This window comes from Schistocerca serialis, chromosome 7 (assembly GCF_023864345.2).
Source record: "Schistocerca serialis cubense isolate TAMUIC-IGC-003099 chromosome 7, iqSchSeri2.2, whole genome shotgun sequence".
Taxonomy (NCBI): Eukaryota; Metazoa; Arthropoda; class Insecta; order Orthoptera; family Acrididae; genus Schistocerca; species Schistocerca serialis.
The window spans coordinates 528,780,332-528,798,668 of record NC_064644.1 but is presented as its reverse complement, the minus strand read 5'-3'; the positions used below and the strand labels follow the sequence as shown (position 1 = coordinate 528,798,668).

General features: G+C 39.9%; 1 protein-coding gene across 1 annotated transcript in view; it reads left to right on the top strand.

Moving 5' to 3' along the window:
• LOC126412674 (cytochrome P450 4C1-like) overlaps positions 1–18,337 on the top strand; it is a 139,030-nt gene that overhangs the window by 15,703 nt on the left and 104,990 nt on the right. Inside the window, exon 2 of the mRNA XM_050082378.1 lies at positions 14,673–14,922. Within this exon, the coding sequence (XP_049938335.1) occupies positions 14,708–14,922 (215 nt within the window). The 5' untranslated portion in view covers positions 14,673–14,707. The remainder of the gene's footprint in view (positions 1–14,672; positions 14,923–18,337) is intronic.

The following is an 18,337-nucleotide window of genomic DNA, read 5'->3' as shown; positions in this document are numbered from 1 at the left end:
ACATCAATACTTTCTTTAACGTCAGAAATAACCTCCTCTTTTAATTGTATTCTCATTTCTTTCAAATTTTCAGGTATCTCTGTGTGTAGATTTTCTGTCGGATCATTGAATTTTGGTTTGACACTGTTTTGGAAATCTGTTCTCTTTTGAAATCCGAAAAACCTTGTGACAAATCGCTACATTTTTTGTTCAAGTTACTAAGCTGCAACAGCTCATTGGTGGTACTATTATCGTTGCTATCAGCTGTACTTTGCATGTTAATATTCGAATTACCGATAATCTGTGTACGTCCTATGTTGTCAAAATACAAGCTGTTTCCTGTTCCTCTGCTTCTTTTAGCAGCGATATGTCGCTTCGGGAGATCCGTGAAACAGACTCATCGATAGTAATCGTGGTATCGTGATAGTTTGTCTGTGTATCTTTGCTGTCATTTGTTACATCTATCTCTGATGTATGTCAGCTTTCTGCTAGCTACGCTTCGTTTTCATTTATCTTTCGTGCAAATCACCACCATATTGGCCGACTGCACGTTCTGCATTACTATCAACAATGGGTAATTTTTGGTCAGCCGTTTTGATCGTGCTTACAATTACCAAAAAAATTAGTAAAAATCAGTAGAAAATTTTTATTCAAATAAATCTGCCACCTGAAACCTGCAATTTCCTGTGAAATCGCGTTTCGATAAATTCCTGTCAATTTATCGAATAGTATTATGACACAAATGTTTGTAAATTTCGCAATAATTTACACTAGACTGATGAGTTAAAGTTTGGTATGAGTTTTGAGTCCTTTACATTAATAAGTTTCCTACTAGGGAAACGGTGAGGAAAAAGGAAAGAAAGAGAAATACGGCAAGAGAGGCGCTAATAAGGGTAATCATGCAACGTATTGCGCAAATTTCCTACCTTCTCTGCGTAATCAAGTAGCTCACTTAACTCTTCCGTTGGTGGATAAATTGGTCCTTTTAATTCTCTGTTCCTCGTTATTATATAATATGGCTTTTATGGCATTCGTATCCATGCAATACGGAAACAGATAAAAATTTGGTTTTCCTTTACAGAATAATGACAAAATTATTGCGTATGTTCATTTAACATTCGCTAGAAAAAATCTGTTCATGTTTAACTATCACTTTGTCCTGGAAAATCTGTCGCCAGTTGTTTTAGTTCTGTGGGTCGATATAACCGTGCCGGGAGGCAGCCCAGCAGCTAACACAAAGAGTATGAATCGGCATGAAATTTGCAGTACTGCAATTAAAGCACAAATTCTTCCTCGCAACCTAAGAAAAATACAATGCAACGTACCGATACTGAAGTCACACAAACCGTATTTTACAGCAAACTTGCTTAACAAAAAGTCAACTTTTCTGATTATTACGCACACACACACACACACACACACACATATATATATATATATATATATATATATATATATATATATATATATATATATATATATATTGCAAGATGGAAGAAATTACTGCCTCTTCTTATGATTGCAGGTGAAGGTTAAGCTTGTGAACAGTGTTGGCGTAATGAATAAATTCGATTGCACTCTTTCTCGGCGTATTCTAATAATGAATTCTTCTCAAGTTATCAGCCGACTGGTGGCGTCGTCTTGTCGCAACAATCGTAATAAATAAAACTATTCTTCATCTATGATAACTCTTAATATACATTTTTTCTTTTGCATTTTTATCACACGTAGCATTTACTACAGATATTGTTGACACACAAGCAAAAATTACACACCCTTTTCGTATGAGATCTAAAACTTAAGTACTGCCAACGAGATTGAAACAAAAGTTGTTAAAAAATCGAATATTCTCCTGACATTGTTCTTTCGTACAATGATAATTTTAAAAGCCTATCTTTGCCAACTTCTGCGACGATGTACCACTTTCTTATTACTAATGCGGAAAACATTCATTTAAACTGATATTGCGAGAAAATAAAATAAAAATGTATTACACAAGGTGAAATGGATAGTGGGAAGGCTATAGAGTGAGGAGGACTAATGATGGCGGAGAGAGTAATGGTACAAGAAGAAAGGGATAGGGGTGGATGGAGAGGGGAAAGAAGAGAGGAGCCCTGATGTGGAATGAGGCAGGTGGGGAAGGGTTAAAGTTGGTGGGAGGGATAAATTTGAGAGCAGATCTCATTGCCTGAGAGAGGGAGTTGATTGACGATGCAGTTAGAGAGGACATGGAGTGTGTGTAGGTGCAGGGATCGAGGGATATGTTTGTCAAGGCGCAGCAGCATATCAGGATTGGTGATCAGAGGCAAGACATTGAGGTTACCAGAATCTAATTTAAGGATAGTATCGGAGACGTGTAGGTGTTCAGCGTGGGTGAGGAGGGAAGGGAATTAGATAAAATGGTAGAGGATCCACGTCGGGGAATGTAAACGGATGCGGAAGACAAGAGGGAGTGCATGGTGTACACATGTGTGGGTGATACCCCATCTTAAATTCTGTGCTCTCTTCACGTGCTCACGGCTAACGAACTGCTGGTTGACGTTTCGTTATAGATTTTTGGGATGTGCAGGCACCCACAGAACGTTAGGATGGTTCCGTTGGCCAGCAAACTCGCTCACTATTGCGGTCACCACATTAGGTACACTACATAATATCATCGAATAAACACTATTAAATATACTGAAATTTCTTCGATTTATTATATACTTTCTTCAGAGCATGTACAAAAGAATACATCACAAAAATGTATCCCAAAATACTCAGCCATTACACATAGGTATCACATTTTATTCTAACTTAATAACTTGATCCAAATCGATTGCGCCACATTAATATTATTAGTATATATGTGCATTCCATAACCTGCCAAGTTAGCCGAGCGCGCTAATGGTCTGCTTCCTGGACTCGGGTAGGCGCGCCGGCCCCAGATCAAATCCACCCGGCGGATTAACGACGAGGGCTGGTGTGCTGGCCAGCCTGGATGTGGTTTTTAGGCGGTTTTCCACATCCCCCTAGGTGAATACCAGGCTGGTTCCCACGTCCCGCCTCAGTTACACGGCTCGCAGACATCTGAACACTTTCGTACTATTCCATGGATTACACTAGTCGCAGACATTTGGGGTACACTGATTCCATCCCAGGAGGGTATGGGGTGGCGGCAGGAAGGGCATCCGGCCACCTCTTCAACTAACATTGCCACATCTGATTACCCATGCGACCCTGTGTATCTGCGCGAAAAACGGCACAAGCCAAAGAATATGTGCATTCCACATAGTGTTAACACATTTAGTGTGAAATAAATATTTACTGACGACGCAGTGTGCAGACATACTGGTGGGATGTTAAGTTAAGCCAGTTGGGAAGGAAAAACAAACTCATAGCGTTCGAATACAGCATTCGTAATGTGCTGCTCCTATCGATTAGATATCTAGGCGTAACGTTGCAAAGCTACATTAAATGGAATGAGCATCTAAGGGCCGTAATAGGGAAGGCGAATGACAGATTTCTGTTTATTGGGAGAATTTTAGGAAAGGGTGGTTCACCTGTAAAGGAGACCTCGGATAGGACTCTAGTGCGAGATATTCTTGACTTCTGCTCGAGTATTTGAGGTCGATACCAGGTCAGATTACAGGAAGACACCGAAGCAGGCCAAAGGCAGGCTGCTAGGTTTGTTACCAGTAGGTTCGAACAACACGCAGGTATTATGGAGATGCTTTAAGAATTCAAATGGGAATCGCTGGAGGAAAGGAGACTTTTTTTCTAGGAGCCCTGTTGAGAAAATTTAGAGAAAAGGCGTTTGAGGCTGACTGCAGAATGAATCTATTCCGGTAACGTACATTTTTCGCAATGCCCATCAACTTAAGATTTGTATAAATTAGTGCTCATTCGGAGGCCTACTCCGTTTGCGAGTGGAGCAGGGAGGGAAACAACTAGTAGTGATACAGGGCACCCTTCTCCATATGGTGGGCTGCGGAGTATGTATGCAGGTGTAGATGTAAATGTTTCATAAAGTGCGATGTAAAGGGTCGGCACAGTTTCGTGAGACATACTGTCGTTATTTCTGTAGCACTCTAGCTTACGGATGGTGCCGGAGTTGGCGTGTCAGTGAAGATCCTGCGCATGCCGCGAGCGGAGCTTTGAAGATCACCACGAGCAGGATGACCAGACCAATGAAGAGCCTCCAGGACCCCAGGATGGAATTATAGTTGATGGGCACCTGGGCTAGCTCGAGATTAGTTTCGCGTTCCTACAGGGCGCCAAACGTTACACCAGACTGTTGACAGCTACCTCTACCGGCAAACATTCGGTGTACTTAGACGTACGTCCGCTTATATCTAGCCACGGCCGCCACAAGTGGTCAACAGTGTAGCAGTTCTTCAGCAACACGTCGAGTAAAGTAATTGGTGAGTCTCAAAGGACTTTACAGATTTGGGATGATATAGAAATTTATTGAGATAACTTACAGAATCGCTAGATGTGTCATTTTGTAACAAACAAGCTCAACTTTCACATAAAAATGTAGAGGGGCACTTGGTTCGATGCGACTACCATTTGTGATGCGGCAAACATCCCACTGGTAATCAATTTTGTCCTACACTCGTTGCACAAAATCGGGTGTAACTTGTGCAATGGCAGCATAGATTCGATTTTTCACATAAGCTGTAGGTCTGTTTCGAGGTTCTATAGCGTATTCGGTGCGACATTTACGCCGAACAGTTGTTGCACAGCTCGTTTCGTGAAACCAAAACACCCAGCAAGCACGCGCCGCACCAACGAAAGTAGCCATTTTAATTATGCACTATACTAGCGCTCACGGTGGCGGAATTGGGTACTGATGCACTACGTTAATCAAACTTTAGGTTGCTTGCTACAGAATGGCTCCTCTACCGATTCTGTAAGTTATCTCAATAAATCTCTGTATCATTCCAAAGTTGTATAGTCGTTTATGACTCACCCTGTATATTTGAAGTGCACTTGTGTCACCTAACCCTTTCCTTGTCTGTCCACATCCCTATGGCGACAGATCTCTTCCACCTATTTATCATTAGGAAGAAGGACATATAGTTTGGCCCCTCGGAAGATAACGGTTGCCAACTCCTATAATAACAGTTTCTTGTGACATAGTGGGGAATCACTTGCTGCATTTTCAGTTTGCTGTTGAAGGAGGGAAGTATATGAAGACAGTGTGGCGACCTACCTTACCCTATGCCTCCACCCTACACACCCCGCTCTTCAGCTGGTTGCACCTCTGGGACACAGTTTATCTCTTAATACGGTTCTACTGCACTTAAATGCTGTGCACACATTCCATCTACTTCGTTTAAAGATGAATGTGAATCCTACCCATTAAAACAGTATTTCTACTAATCTGCAGTTTTTCTGTCCCCTGCAACGCGGAAACTATTAGCCACAGAGAAGAAAAGAATGGGACATCTTTGTAGGAAATGAAATGCAGTGTAATTTTGTACTGGGAAACATTTTCTCTAGGAGCCGCGGATTTCGATTTATGCGAGAAAAACGCAACAAAGTGACCTTTAAAAGCCTCCACGCCTACCCCGCAGCCCCTCCTAATCCCACACTCCCCACCGTTCAGGTTTTTTAGAATGTTGTTCATGACACTCCCTCTTAGCACGTTGCAAAATTTGGAGTCTCCATGATTTTTCCGCCAACATTCCTTCGTTGACTGCACTATTACAGCTAGTACAGGATAAGTCAGTGTTGGCGACAAATTCGAGGCTTCAAGCTAACCTTGAATATGTTTCGAGAGCATACTTTATTTCAGGTTCATTCATGAACAGGTGTTAGGATTTACGAAGTGAGGTTTTGCATCTTGACAACACGTGTTCTTGCAGTAAGGGAACATACTGATATACTTCTAGATTTTCCCAGGAAATTAGGCGTTACTATAAAGTTGCACTCATTTATGCACTATGTTTCAAAATCTGCATAGATTCTTCTTTGCGCTATGAATATAATGAATTTCCTTGAGACAGAGAAGTTGCTGTCCATGCATCAGCACGGCTTTAGAAAGCATCACTCCTGCGAAACGAATCGCCCTTTTTTCACATGATATCTTGCGAACCATGGTTGAAGGGTAACAGGCGGATGCCATATTCCTTGACTTCCGCAAAGCGTTTGACTCGGTGCCCCACTGCAGACTCCTAACTAAGGTACGAGCATATGGGATTGCTTCCCAAGTATGTGAGTGGCTCGAAGACTTCTTAAGTAATAGAACCCAACACGTTTTCCTCGATGGTGAGTGTTCATCGGAGGTGAGAGTATCATCTGGAGTGCCCCAGGGAAGTGTGGTAGGTCCGCTGTTGTTTTCTATCTACATAAATGATCTTTTGGATAGGGTGGATAGCAATGTGCGGCTGTTTGCTGATGATGCTATGGTGTACGGGAAGGTGTCGTCGTTGAGTGACTGTAGGAGGATACAAGATGACTTGGACAGGATTTGTGATTGGTGTAAAGAATGGCAGCTAACTCTAAATATAGATAAATGTAAATTAATGCAGATGAATAGGAAAAAGAATCCTGTAATGTTTGAATACTCCATTAGTAGTGTAGCGCTTAACACACTCACGTCGATTAAATATTTTGCAGAACGATATGAAGTGGGACAAGCATGTAATGGCAGTTGTGGGGAAGGCGGATGGTCGTCTTCGGTTCATTGGTAGAATTTTGGGAAGATGTGGTTCATGTGTAAAGGAGACCGCTTATACAACACTGATACAACCTATTCTTGAGTACTGCTCGAGCGTTTGGGATCCCTATCAGTTCGGATTGAGGGAGGACATAGAAGCAATTCAGAGGAGAGCTGCTAGATTTGTTACTGGTAGGTTTGATCATCACGCGAGTGTTACGGAAATGCTTCAGGAACTCGTGTGGGAGTCTCTAGAGGAAAGGAGGCGTTCTTTTCGTGAATCTCTAATGAGGAAATTTAGAGAACCAGCATTTGAGATTGACTGCGGTAAAATTTTACTGCCGCCAACTTACATTTCGCGGAAAGACCACAAAGATAAGATAAGAGAGATTAGGGCTCGTACAGAGGCATATAGGCAATCATTTTTCCCTCGTTCTATTTGGGAGTGGAACAGGGAGAGAAGATGCTAGTTGTGGTACGAGGTACCCTCTGCCACGCACCGTATGGTGGATTGCGGAGTATGTATGCAGATGTAGATGTAGATGTAGAAAGCGTTTCTGCTTCTTAATATCAGATCGAAGCCAGATCGCGTTAATATTAACGCTTGGACAAAAGTTTTCCATAAAAATTTGAATATTTTCAGGACATTTTCACTGAAGTCATATCAATTAAGTATTCAGTTTAGTTCAACAAAAGTTGACCAGGTACGAGTAGGACTCACGCACTGATCGTCGCGCACACACTTAATTATGTATACAGACAGTCTATCCATTTCAGGAATCGAGAGTCTCTACCATTTTTGCCTGTTTCCGACATAGATACTGCCAAATATCGGTCACAGGTACTCCAAGATTTTCGAGAATGTTTTAATTTCAAAAATATAAATGTGGCATAAAGTCCTGCAGGAGGCAGCCGACCACTATTATAATAACCAGTAGTTCTCTGTTTAGGCTAACCGGGTCGGAATGGTAAAAGTCAAACATCAGTCAAGGAATGACTCTATTATTCATACGACGCGTTTCGGAATTTATCTATCATCATATATCCAGCAGTGATTATTGCACATAGATACGGCGTTTCAAATTGTCTGTGACACAAACATTCGCAGAGAGTCTCGAAACGCCATATTTACCTGTAGTAATCACTCCTGGATATCTGACAATGGATAAATTTAGAAACGCATCATATGAACAATAAAGTCATTCTTTGCCTGATGTTTGACATTTAGCATTGCCACTCAGTCAGGGTGAATGGAGAACTACTGATCGTTTTAATTTCAAGTTTTTCGTCGGATAATAAATGACAAACGAATTTTTCGTGTGATTTAATTAAAAAACAATAATTTTCGGATTTTTTCCGTTACTTGTACTGTGAAACCTTTCTTCTTACCAGATTTCGACATTCTAGATCAACAGGAACTACCCTATAGGTATTGATGAATGACTTTCCAGCTATCAAAGTGTGCGACATAAACGGCCGTTCCATTTGATTGCATTGACTTAGAAGCTTCAGTTTTCAACAATACCAAGGCACCATTGACCTCAATATGTGAGATGAATTTGAGCTTGATACATCTATTCTTGATAAAAATGGTTTTGAAGAGTCAAGCAGAAAAATAGATACACAGACAGATGGACAACAAACCGATCCTTTGAGCGTCCCTTTCTTACCGTTTACGCCTAATCCGATCCGCATGGAACCCTTTTGCAGCGCGATGGGCGCAAGTTCCTCGTACATAAACCGTCAGGGTGTAATTAACAGGGCACTGTGTGACATGTTGGTAGGCCTGCCTGGTGCCGCAGATACCCAGGAACCTAGCGGGGACTCGTCAGTGACATCGATGCCACGCGGGATCGCCGCTGCACTGCGCTCCGCTAGTGAGCGTCTGGCCACAGCCTTTTCGCTACTCAGTGTTCAATGGCAGGCCTCACTGCCAGCAACCACATACGAAGACGCTTTGAAAGGGCGGTGGCCACTGTAGAAAGTTTTACTAGATGACATGAGAATCACAGTGCACTACTTTTGCAGCGAATGTGCAACACGAGCTCATTTTTCATGTATTGTTCGTGAAAGTGTCGTGAATTTCTCTCTATAGCTCTTCTTTATACGTTCTAACAACCCTACCACAACAAAGGTCAAAAATTAATTATGAGTGTAGTGTTGCTCACGCTGCTAAATATTCAATTTCCGGGCAACAACAAAGTTATATTATGTGGCAGGTGTCATTAGAGCACAGTTAATGAAGTCATGAAATAATAGATATACTAGGCACTCATTTTTTCGTGTTTCCCACGCTGGTCTCGCTGTGAAATCATGGCTCAATTGTCGAAAATCTAGGTAGTGATGATTCCAAGCTCGGATGCAAAGAGGCCTAGGTGTTATTCTGCGATATCCAAAAGTTTTATAGATGTGTTTCATAAATTATTCTTGAAGATTAAACCTTTGCAAGTTAGCACAATGGTGATGTAAAATAGCAATCAGCACTCCGAATTTAAGTTACACTTCTTTTTTATTACTTTTGTTGCAATATCACCATACAATATAAAACATACTTGAAAATATCTTCCTCACTGTTAAAGTTCGCATTTCATAAACTGACTACAATTTGCGTCTTTTCAACATGACGACCAAGACTTGACACTCTAATAGCCGCTTACGCGACCAAAAATCAGAGTTACAAGTACGTCAAAGATCATAGTGACAAAAGTAAGAATACACATAAGAATAATATCTTTGCAATATAAACAAAAAATGGTTCAAATGGCTCTAAGCACTATGGGACTTAACTTCTAAGGTCATCAGTCCCCTAGAAGTTAGAACTACTTAAACCTAACTAACCTAAGGACATCACACACATCCATGCCCGAGGCAGGATTCGAACCTGCGACCGTAGCGGTCACGCGGTTCCAGACTGTAGCGCCTTTAACCGCTCCGCCACCTCGGCCGGCGCAATATAAACATATCGATGTATCAAAGTACCTCTACATTATTCAAATCAAATCTGAATATTGTCACAGAAATATGTTAACTATTCTACAGAAACACTGTAGAATATTGCTGGTATCGAGAGGTTGAGGTGAGGTCCCATAATGGTTACGTAATTCAAGTACCATTACAACGTCTATTATGGTAGTAACTATTTATATTTATGTGTTGACATTCGATAGAACTACATTACTTTTTATTCAAACAGAGTTTCCTTTACTTCACAGGCGGATTTCTGTATGGTTAATGGTGCTAACCACCGCCATTCTTCTCCATCTATTATGTCTCCCCAAAAAGGATTAACGGGGCAAGAAGGTTACCGAATATCATTTGATGAAATTCCTTGAAGTGACTGTGGTGTCACCGCCAGACACCACACTTGCTAGGTGGTAGCCTCTAAATCGGCCGCGGTCCGTTAGTATACGTCGGACCCGCGTGTCACCACTATCAGTGATTGCAGGCCGATCGCCACCACACGGCAGGTCTAGTCTAGAGAGGCTCTCTAGACTCGCCCCAGTTGTATAGCCGACTTTGCTAGCGATGATTCACTACCTACATACGCTCTCATTTGCAGAGACGACAGTTTAGCATAGCCTTCAGCTACGTCATTTGCTACGACCTAGCAAGGCGCCATATTCAGTTACAATGTCTTCTGAACAGATAATATTGTGACTCATGTACTGTCAAGAGCGACGTTCATCATTAATGGATTACAGTAAAGTATCAAACCAATTACGTTCGCTTTCTGAATTCTAATTCCTTGTCATGTTCCAGACCTCACGTCAGTATAGTTCTTCCCTCCTCACGCCAGCCTGCTGTGAGCAGGTAAAAACTGATTCGATAGATAGCACGAAAATTAAAAGAAAGTTATAGCAAGTAGAACCACCAATTATCGAACTTACATACTGTAAGGGGGTGATGGTTATCTGTATTTAATAATATGTTGTTGTTCCCCCATGAACCACGGACCTTGCCGTTGGTGGGGAGGTTGCGTGCCTCAGCGATACGTATAGCCATACTGTAGGTGCAACCCCAACTGAAAGGTATCTGTTGAGTGGCCAGACAAATGCACGGTTCCTGAAGAGGAGCTGCAGACTTTTCAGTACTTGCAGGGACAGCAGTCTGGATGACTGACCGATCTGGCCTTCTAACATCAACCAAAACGGCCTTGCTGTGCTGGTACTGCGAACGGCTGAAAGCAAGAACAAACTACAGTCGTAATTTTTCCAGAGGGCTCTACTGTATGGTTAAATGATAATTGCATCCTCTTGGCTAAAATATTCTGAGGGTAAAATAGTCCTCCATTTGTATCTGTGGGCGGGGACAACTCAGGAAAACGTCATTATCAGGAGAAAGAAAACTGGCGTTCTACAGACCGGAGCGTGGAATGTCAGGCACGTAGGTTAGAAAATCTAAAAATGGAAACTGATAGGCTGAAGTTAGATATAGTGGGAATTAGTGAAGTTCAGTGGCAGGAGGAACAAGACTTCTGGTCAGGTGAATACAGGGTTATAAATAAGAAAATCAAATAGGGATAATGCAGGAGTAGCTTTAATATTGAGTAAGAAAATAAGAACGCAGATAGGCTACTAAAAACACCATAGCGAACACATTATTGTAGCCAAGATAGACACCCACCACAGTAGTACAAGTTTATATGCCAACTAGCTCCACAGATAAGGAGGTAATTGAGGAAATGTATGATGAGATAAAATAAATTATTCATATGATGAAGGGAGTTGAAAATTTAATAGTCGTGGGAGACTGGAATTCCGTAGTAGGAAAAGGAAGAGCAGGAAAAGTCGTAAGTCAATATGGACTGGGGAAAAGGAATGAAAGAGGTAACCGCCTTGTAGAATTTTGCACAGAGTATACAAGAATCATAGCTAACGCTTGCTTTAAGGATTACGAGAGAAAGTGGAGTATGTGGAAGAGACCTGGAGATACTGGAAGGTTGTAGATTGATTATATAATGGTTAGACAGAGGTTTAGGAACCAGATTTTAAACTGTAAGACATTTCCATGGCAGATGTGGACTCTGACAATAATTTATTGTTTATGAATGGCAGATTAAAACTGAAGAAACTGTAAAGAAGTAGGAATTTAAGGAGATGGGACCTAGATAAATTGAAAGAACCAGAGGTTTTAGAGGGTCTCAGGGGGAGTATTAGGGAACGGTTAACAAGAAAAGAGGAAAGGAATACAGTAGAAGAAGAATGGGTAGCTGTGAGAGATGAAATAGTGAAGGCAGCAGGGCTAGTAGAAATCCTTGGGTAATACAAGAGATATTGAAATTAATCAATGAAAGAAGAAATTGTAAAAACGTAATAAATGAGGGGGTGCAAGGGAATACAAGTGTTTAAAAAATTAGATCGAGAGGCTGTAAAAAATGGCTAAGCAGAGATGGCTAGAGGACAAATGTAAGGATGTGGAAGCATATATCACTATGGGTAAGACAGATACTGCCTACAGAAAATCAAAGAGACATTTGGAGAAAAGGAAACCTAAGGAAAGAAGGGAAAAGATGGAAGGAGTATATATGTAGTCTATAGAAAGGAGATGTACTTGAGGGCGATGTTATGGAAATGGAAGAGGACGAAGAGAAAGATGACTGACAGACTTAAGTAGAAACAAGGCCCCAGGAATAGCCAACATTCCGTACAGCTACAGACAGCCTTGGGAGAGCCAGTCATGACAAAACTCTTCCATTTGGTGAGCAAAATGTATGAGATAGACGACTTACTCCAAGAATAATATAATAATCCCGATTACAAAGAAATCAGGTGCTGACAGGTGTGAAAATTACCAAACTATCAGTTTAATAAGTCACAGCTACAAAATACTGATTAGGATGATTTACAGAACAATTGAATTACAGATAGAAGCCGATCTCAGGGAAGATCAGTTTGGATTCTGCAGAAATGAAGGGACACACGAGACAGTGCTGACTTCTCATTGTAGATAGTTTAAGGAAAGGAAAACCTGCATTTATAGACTTAGAGAAAGTTTTTGATGATGTTAATTGGAACATTCTCTTTCAAGTCATAAAGGTAGCAGGGGTAAAATACAAGGAACGATGGGCTATTTGCAATTTGTACAGAAACCATACTGCAGTTATAAGTGTTGAGGGACATAAAAGGGCAGCAGTGGTTGAGAGGGGAGTGAGACAGGGTTGTAGCCTATTCCTGACGTTATTCAACCTGAACATTTAGGAAGCAGTAAAGAAAACAAAAGAAAAATTTGGAGTAGGAATTAAAGTAGAGGGAGAAAAATAAAAACTTTGAGGTTTGCCGATGGCATTGTAATTCTGTCAGAGACAGCAAAGGACTAAGAAGAGCAGGTGAACGGAAAGGACAGTGTGTTGAAAGAAGGATATAAGATGAACATCAACAAAAGCAAAACGAGGGTAATGGAATGTTCTCGAATTAAATCAGGCGAGGCTGAGGGAATTAGATTAGGAAATGAGAGACTTGAAGTAATAAACGGGTTTGCTATCTGGAAAGCAAAATAACAGATGGTGATCGAAGCAGTGAGGATAGAAAATGTAGACTGGCAATGCCAAGAAAAGCGTTTTTGAAGATGAGAAATCTGTTAATATTGAGAATAGCTGTGTCAGGAAGTCCTTTCTGAAAGTATTTGTATGGAGTGTAGCCATGTACAGAAATGAAACGGAGACGATACACAGTTTTGACAAGAAGAGAATAGAAGCTTTTGAAATGTGGTGCTACAGGAGAATGCTGAGGATTAGATGGTAGATCACATAACTAATGAAAAGGTACTAAACAGAACTGTGGAGAAAAATTTGTGGTAGTACCTAACTAGAAGAAGGGATCGGTTGGTAGGACACATTCTGAGACATCAAGGGATCACCAATTTAGTACTAGAGGGAAGCGTGGGGGGGGGGGGGGGGGAGGGGGAAGGTAAAAATCTTAGACGGAGACCAAGAGATGAATACGGTAAGCAGATTCAGAAGGATGCAGGATGCAGTTGTTACTCGGAGATGAAGAGGCTGCAGAGGATAGAGTAGCATGGAGAGCTGTATCAAACCAGTCTTTGGACTGAAGACGACAACAACAAGTTTGTTGTTATTAACATTAACTAAAGTGTCATAAGTGAATCTAATTTATAATATGCTGATTATTGCTCATGCCCCTCTACGATAAAACTTTATTACGTTTACCTCCCCTCAAAGAGTTAAGTGGTCTTTTATTCAAAAATATTTTTCATTTCATGCACTATTTATAAGGGGCGATCAAAATGTTTCCGTTTGGCGGCATTTCTGCAGCACATATGCAACATAGAGCGACGGCCATGCTGGTATATAAGCACCGCTACGTAGGCAAGGGATTAGCAGACCACTCGTAACTTTTTCAGGTGAGTCTGCAGTAAATGCAGAAACGACAGCAATGGTGACGTTGTTACCATATGCTTCCAAACAGGGCCAACGAGCTGTTCTTCTTTTCTTGGTTGTCAAATGACAAGCGGGGGTCAGGTCCATCAGACGATGAATAATGTGTACGGAGCAGTATATCTGCCGCAAACCACCGCTGTGGAATAGTGTGCCAAGGGCCTTGCTGGTCTCGGTTCCACAAAGGATGGCGCTTGGCCTGGGAGGCGAGCCCCGTCCAGCCAACTCAACTGAGAGGCAGTCGAGCACCCACCCTGCAGTCCTGGTCTCTTGCCATGTGATTATCGCGCCTTCGGTCATTTAGAAAAGGCCTTGAAGGGCCGCCGAATCCTGTTGGGAGAAGCTGAACATTTGGCAGTTACCGACTTATTCACGCAGCAGGACACTATGTTTTACCAAATGGGTATTCTCAACACGGTGCATTAGCTGGATGATTGCCTCCTTGACTATGGCGATGTTGCCTGACTGCCATACCGATTCTGGACTGTATGCCTTCTAACAGAAACTTTTTGATCTCCCCTTACATGAACGCAATACTTTTAAAACGCCAGTATTATTGACGAAACATCTGGTGCTGACCACTATTTCTCAATGTCCCCGTACACAATTCCAAGAAACATGAGAATATTTTACCCACTATGCTTCTGACTGCAGGTCGGTTATTGGGAGTCCTCATTACCTGTTGACCAATGGCGTGGTGGCTGTGGCTGTTGGTGCAGTTGGTGGTGTGCTGCTGTGCTGGCTTGGTGGCGGTGCTGTGGTGGAAGTGGGCCAACAAGCCCCACATCGACGCTCCAGGTCCACCAACACTGCCGATAATTGGGAACATTCTGGACTTCCTCGAAATGCCACTGACCCTCCATAAGATATTCGACCTGCACCGCCAGTATGGGGACTTGACAAGGTAAGCTTATGGTATCTGGTGGGATAGTGGTCGACCTCAACAAAACATACAGACTGAAACATGACGTCTAATCTCTGGAAATCAGTAGCATAACTTTGGGTGATGTGGTAATTTAACATAATTTGAGGCATTATGGTATTAATGAAGTGTACAATGGTTCTTTTGACACCTATAAACTAAAACTGAAGGTAAATGTTACTGAAGTGGGGTAAAGTGGGGTAGCACTCAAGGTTCTGTTCCGATACATCACTTTTATTAACAACCTAAGGTGTAGTCCTGAAGGTTTGATGATCCCCTCAAAAAATAGAGTCCGCAGATCATGGTCTCGCGGTCGCATTCACGCTTCCCGAGCACGGGTTCGATTCCCAGCGGGGTCAGGGATTTTCACCTGCCTCTAGATGACTGGGTGTTTGTGTTGTCCTCATCATTTCATCATCATTCATGAAAGGCGCGAGACTGGACTGAGAAAAGGTTGGGAATTTGTCCGGGCACTGATAACTGCACAGCTGAGTGCCCCACAAAACAAATATCATCATCATCATCAGAAAGTAGAGTTATATGATTAAGTACTTTGTAGAGGCAATTTTATGGTGATGTGCCCACGGGCACTGATAACTGCACAGTTGAGGGCCCCACAAAACAAACATCATCATCATCACCATCATCAGAAAGTAGAGTTATGTGATTAAGTACTTTGTAGAGGCGATTTTATGGTGATGTGCCCACCTGAGTAGATATGTATTGGCGAGACAGGCGCAGTTTTACAAATAGAGGCTTTTTATTTACAAATAATTGTAAAAAATCAAACTTCCCATTCTTTTAGAAAAAAACAGAAGCTATTTACATGCATATAAAATGACATTTTTATATGTAAATAACCACAAAAACACAATTTACACTTTCATCACACCCATGAATGCAAATTGACAGGTAGCTGAAATTGTACTTTAAGCTTAAAACCAAATTCAGAGTAAAAATTCCAGATCACGAAACTCATTATTTTTAAGCTTCTTCAGTGCATCTAAGTTTAATATTTCTGTCTTCAACAAAAAGAAAAACGCGCCCAGTAATTAATTAACATCTATTTGGTAAATTGCTCTTAAATTTATCATCAAGTTCAACACAACCTTTTTCCCCATATATAGGATTTAAACATTAGCAACCCCTAACATAGTAAAATTCATTAATTTCTGGCTCACTAATCTTTATAAACATATTGGAGTTGCCTGCATTATTAAGCTTCTTCTGAAGAGTATCCATTGATTTAGATTAGAATTTAATAGGTATATAAATTTTTAGTCTTATAACTATGACTAATGTGTGCGACTAATTTCAATTTGATGTTTTTGTTGAGAGAAATAATAAACCAGGAGAGAGACAAGTTGAATGTAATATTTGCAAAGAATATTTTAAACCATCATTAATTGTAGAACATTTGAGAAGCCAGGGCCATATTGTCAGTATTGATGTATTAAAGCAAACTTATAAAGAAGAAGAATACAAAATAGAATTTTCTGGTTATGAGGAAAGTGATATAGAAATATGAGTAGAAATAGGAAATGCAGATTTTCTATTTTTTATGGTTGTCAAAAAAATTGAGAATTGTTTCTGGCCAATAAATAATTTACCAAAGTATTACAAAAATATATTGAAGCCTGTGTGATTATTTTTAAACGTTTTTCACCCAATAACTAGAGGTTTAGGAAACAGAGAGTACAAAAAAATCAACTAATAAACTTATTCCATTTGTATAATAAATATGGTATGGATTTTATGCTTATGTTAGAAGAGATAGAAGATCTTTTTCAGTACGCACAGCCTCCATTTATACAGAACATTTTTATTTATATTCTGCTTATTAGATTTTGAATGTTATAAATGGACGCAGAAAACAAAAACAACAACAATTCTACAGGGGTTTATACTGTGGAAGAGGTAGCAGAAACGATATATAATACACATGAATTAAGGTATTCACTTTTTAAAGAAGATAATGACTATGAATGTGTAAACTTTATAGAAGATGATAATAATGAATAATGACCATATGGTAAAGTATTTATTTCATTTTTCAGTGCATATCTCTTATCATGATGAGGCACAATGCTTTATTGTTTACCTCATCTGTGTAGATTTCATGTTTTTCACTTTGAATCATATTTGTAGTTCTGTATTTTTCTAATATTGTTAAATAAACAATAGTTATACTCCTCTATAGTTATTCTGTTTTTAACAACACATTTCTTCACACTTTTAGATTTTTTCTCTATTTAACACCAACTTTATATAACAAACCTCTTTGTTCTCAAACTACAGAATTGTTCAATTATTTTTCTGTTACATTCATGTTTCATATTTCCTAAGCCTTTTTCGTTTCTTGTGGAATACCATAAATGTTATCTGTTGGATAATCTCTCATATCAATGTAATCAATCATCAACTTTATGTCTTCATACAAATCTTTAGTCTGTATATTGTAAATATAACTGTCTGTGTCTTGATAATGCAATACAATACCTTCTCCATATTTCGGTTTCATTATTCTGTGATGAAAATCGTACAACGTTTCTTTAGACAGATCGAGTATGCTCATGCTGACATAAATTGGTTTATTAAATTGCATTTTTGTCTTATTCATTTGAATAGCAGCGAGATTATATCCACTCTGTTTCTTATATTTTCGATTGTCTTACCAAATACTGAATTATTCACTACCTTGTAGAAATATTTTTCAAAATCGTTCTTAGATTGCATCCCCATTTGAACATTCTAATCAGATTATTTAAATTTTTAAACTCTGTGCATTTTTGTTAGCATTATTCCTAGATACAGATCTTGGCTAAGATTACTGTGGTGAACTACATAATTATTTTTATCATTCAGAGACTCAATGACTTACTTTCCTATGTTCCTGGTACAATTTTATTTTCAGGAGCGAGGGGTAAATCTTCATCCAGATCATGTAATTCTTTTGTATATTCTAGATCCACTTCAAATATATGTACAATTTTAGCAGTGTCTGAATGTCACCTATTTTTGTACAATCAGAATTAGTTGTTTCATCTCATTCAGATCCAGAATGTGGTAAATATAGATTCAGAGCATAACCATGTAATTTGTTTGCATCTAAATATGCTACATAATTTAATATCTCTTTATCATCAAAATCTTTCATATATTTATTATTTGCTTTGACATGTCTTTTACAGCTTTCAGACACTCCTTCTCCTATTCCTTTTTCTACCATTAAAAACATATCACAATTGTGTAATCATTCAAGCATTCATTTTGAACTGTGTATCCCATAGTAAACAAGGTACAGCTTTTCTAAAATTTTCAAATTCACCAGCCAATTACAAAACATCACTTTTCAGGTGGAGATCATGATAATCAGAAAAAATTTTAATATTAATTT